The sequence below is a fragment of the Octopus bimaculoides genome, chromosome 26 (assembly GCF_001194135.2).
Source record: "Octopus bimaculoides isolate UCB-OBI-ISO-001 chromosome 26, ASM119413v2, whole genome shotgun sequence".
In the NCBI taxonomy this organism is placed as follows: domain Eukaryota; kingdom Metazoa; phylum Mollusca; class Cephalopoda; order Octopoda; family Octopodidae; genus Octopus; species Octopus bimaculoides.
This window is the reverse complement of record NC_069006.1, coordinates 4,744,428-4,747,797: the sequence shown is the minus strand read 5'-3', so window position 1 is coordinate 4,747,797 and position 3,370 is coordinate 4,744,428. Positions and strand designations below refer to the sequence as shown.

Below are 3,370 nucleotides of genomic sequence, written 5' to 3'. Positions count from 1 at the left end.
TGTGAACTTTCTTCAGCCTTCAGCTATATGCTGCATAGGTAAATCAAATAATCTTAATGATTTAAAAGTAATTAAAAAAATATTGATGCCTTCACCTGATGTCGATGATGAGGTGATCTTGGCAAAATAATCCCATCACATGTTCATTATCATCATCACTTCTTAACATCCGCTTTCCATGCTGGCATGGGTTGGACAGTTTGACTGGAACTGGTAAGCTGAGGGGGCTGCACCAGGTTCCAGTCTGATTTGGCATGGTTTTTATGGCTGGATGCCCTTCCTAATGCCAACCACTCCAAGAGTGTAATGGGTGCCTTTTTACATGCCACCAGCACGGGTACCAGTTACGTGACACTGGCATCGGCCACGACTATGATTTCACTTGGTTCGACAAGTTATTAAATGGATGAACATTGTATATTTATCATCATCATCATCAACCTCTGGGCATTGCTGTCTCAATTCCTAGGGACTCATTAGTTAATTACCTAGTTTCCTTGATGTATAAGGGATATCACAACACTTTCCTGACACAGGACTCCATCCATGCTAGGATTATCCATTTACAACCAAGTGGACTGGAGGAGTCACATGAAACGAAGTGTTTTGGACAAGAGAACAATGCACCACCCAGTGCAGGAATTGAAGCTATGATCTTGCAATCACAAGCGCAACATCCTAACCACTTGGCCACAAGCCTTTACATTACATCTTGCCAGAATGAACATTTTATGCAGTTTGGTTATAGTGTGTTGTCTATATTTATAAATATGTCATTTACAGTCAGCCCCCTAAATCAGTGGTCCTCAACCAGGGTCCACATGACTCTTGGCGGGGTCCCATATCAGAATTTTATTGCTAAAATTTATCTGCAATAAATTGGTTATACTTCTGCGATCGATAAAATATTTTAACAATTCCTAATTAATATTTGATATTTCATACAACTCCTAATATTTTATTTTATTTTTTTTTAACCATCGAATGATTATAAGGGTCCAGGAGAGGAGAAACCAAAGGGGTCTATAGGTAACAAATGGTTGAGAACCACTGATCTAAATGAATAAATATATGTTTCTTTCCATGCTTGGTTGATTTCGTCCTTTGCTTGACCTTTGGCTATCCGTCATTCGACGGTCAAAATGTGTTGAGTGTATCCCTTAGATATTCCATGCAGACAAGGCAGATTGTGTTGTGTGTATTTCTTAGATATAGTCACTTGTTAATGACCGCAACAGCCCCGCTATTGCGATGCTGCAGCCCTTGCACCACTGCACTCAGAATGTACCACTACAACTACTATTATAGCCACTACTACCACTATTGAACTACTGTAGTTACAGCCACACCATCAAAACCACCACAGCACCAACACACCAATAGTATGTTTATTTATTAACCCCTTCATTACCGTATTTCTGTTGAGATGCTTTGTGTTTCTTTCAATTAATTTTAAATATAACAAAGAATTTAACAAAACAACTTCTTTATCATTAAGCTAGTGTTAGGAACATAAATTGTGACTAAGGTTTGGTGGAAGATTTTAATTCAAAACTTATGAAAACGAGATATTTGTTCTAGAGAGCCAAAGGTTGTTTCAGTCAGGTTGGTATCAAAAGGGTTAAGAATTGTGTTTCTATTATATATTTTAACCCTTTCATTACTGTATTTATCTTAAGATTCTCTGTGTTACTTTCAATTAATTTTAAATATAACAAAGAATTTAGTAAAATAAATTTAGTTATCATTAAGCTAGTGTTAGGAACATTATTTGTGACTAAGGTTTGGTGGAAGATTTTAATTCAGAGCTTTTGTAAGCAAGACATTTGTATTACAGAACCAGAGGCGGTTTCAGGTAGGTTGGTATGAAAAGGGCTAAGGATACAGTTAAGGTGACAAGCTGGCAGAATTGCTCCCAACACCAGATAAAATGCTTTGCAGCATTTCCTCTTGCTCTATTGAAAGGTTACCAAGGTCAACTTTTCCTTTCATCATTTTGGAGTTAATCTCATCAAGCATGGTGGCATTTCTGTCTTTTTTTTTTTTATGTTCTGAGTTCAGAAGCCATTAAAATTAACTAACTTACCTTTCATCTTTTCAGGGTTGATAAAATACATGGGTTGATGTGATTGATAAGCCCCCTCCTCTCAAAATTTCTAGTTTTTTTTTTTTTCCTATAGTAGCAAGAATTATCAAGAATACAACTAACAGTTCTTCTAAATTTTGCTTCCTCTCATTCAATTTCATCCCATGTCAAAGGTTGTAAATTCCTCACTCCATTTCTTTTAATCCTTGAATTTACTCTCTCTCTCTTTAGCATTCAGATTACTCTCTTTCAAATGTAATCCTTATTTATCCACATTTGTTTTGAATTAATCATGCATTCTCATAGTTTCAAGATTTTGATGATGTGATTGTTTTAAGAATGACATTGTAGGGGAGGTGGGAGAGGCATGAGAGGCTAGACCTGGACAGTTTAAATATAAGACACGTAGAAATATTTGGGTCTGATACATGGCTAATTTAAATGCTGAACGGTTAAACAAAAGGACCAAAAAGAAACAACCCCACCGAAAGTTCCCCTCCCCCCCCAATCTACTCAAAACGGACCTCACTTTGAAAAGCAGTGTTATGTCTTGTGTTCCCCTAGGCTGGGGCATAGTCCCTCAACATCTTCAGAAGCTACCCTGGTATACAACTCAAGCTAACCTCAATTCTGGAGGCACTGCAGCACCAACAGTATTATACCCAGGAAATGCTGGTAACCAGTTTGCAACGAAGCAAGCGGCCACATTTAGTACTCCTCTAGTGTCTACGACATTAACGCCCAGCCAAGTTCATACTTCACTGTCCTGCAGTGTTGCCAATGGAAGCACAAGCAATTCTGAGGTGAGATATGAAAAAATAATAATAATAATGGATCTACCAAATGTCTGTTTGTTTTCATTGTAATAATTATTATTAGTATTATTTCTTTTCTTTTTCTTTTGCTTTGTCTTTTTTTTTTAATGCTTTTTATTCATCGCAATTTCCTCTAACCCATGACAGCAAGAAAAATTGGATGTTAGCATGATGATTGATAATGGTGATGTAGTTTTTTTTCTTGTGTTTACCTTCCTGCAGTTCATCTTGGGTAGATTTAATACCTTGGGGATTACTGTTTGATTGTTCAGAAAATAAATCCACCCCACCTGAAGAAGTGTAGAGACATGCGATAATGAACAGGGTGGTGTTTGGTCTACATTCTGTGGTATCTTGATGTTCATGAGATGGTGAACAAGTTGGTGTTTGATCAATATTGTTACATTCTATGGTACCCTGTGTTGGTGAACACAACTATTTGATGAACATTCAGTTACATTCTGTGGTG

The 3,370-nt window shown here is 37.0% G+C and overlaps 1 protein-coding gene across 1 annotated transcript in view; it reads left to right on the top strand.

Annotated features, from left to right (window-relative positions):
* Positions 1 to 2,967, top strand: part of LOC106880503 (uncharacterized) — a 9,316-nt gene extending 6,349 nt beyond the window's left edge. Inside the window, exon 3 of the mRNA XM_014930483.2 lies at positions 2,651 to 2,967. Coding sequence (XP_014785969.2) covers positions 2,651 to 2,952 — 302 coding nt within the window. The 3' untranslated portion in view covers positions 2,953 to 2,967. The remainder of the gene's footprint in view (positions 1 to 2,650) is intronic.
* Positions 2,968 to 3,370: the final 403 nt, after the last annotated feature.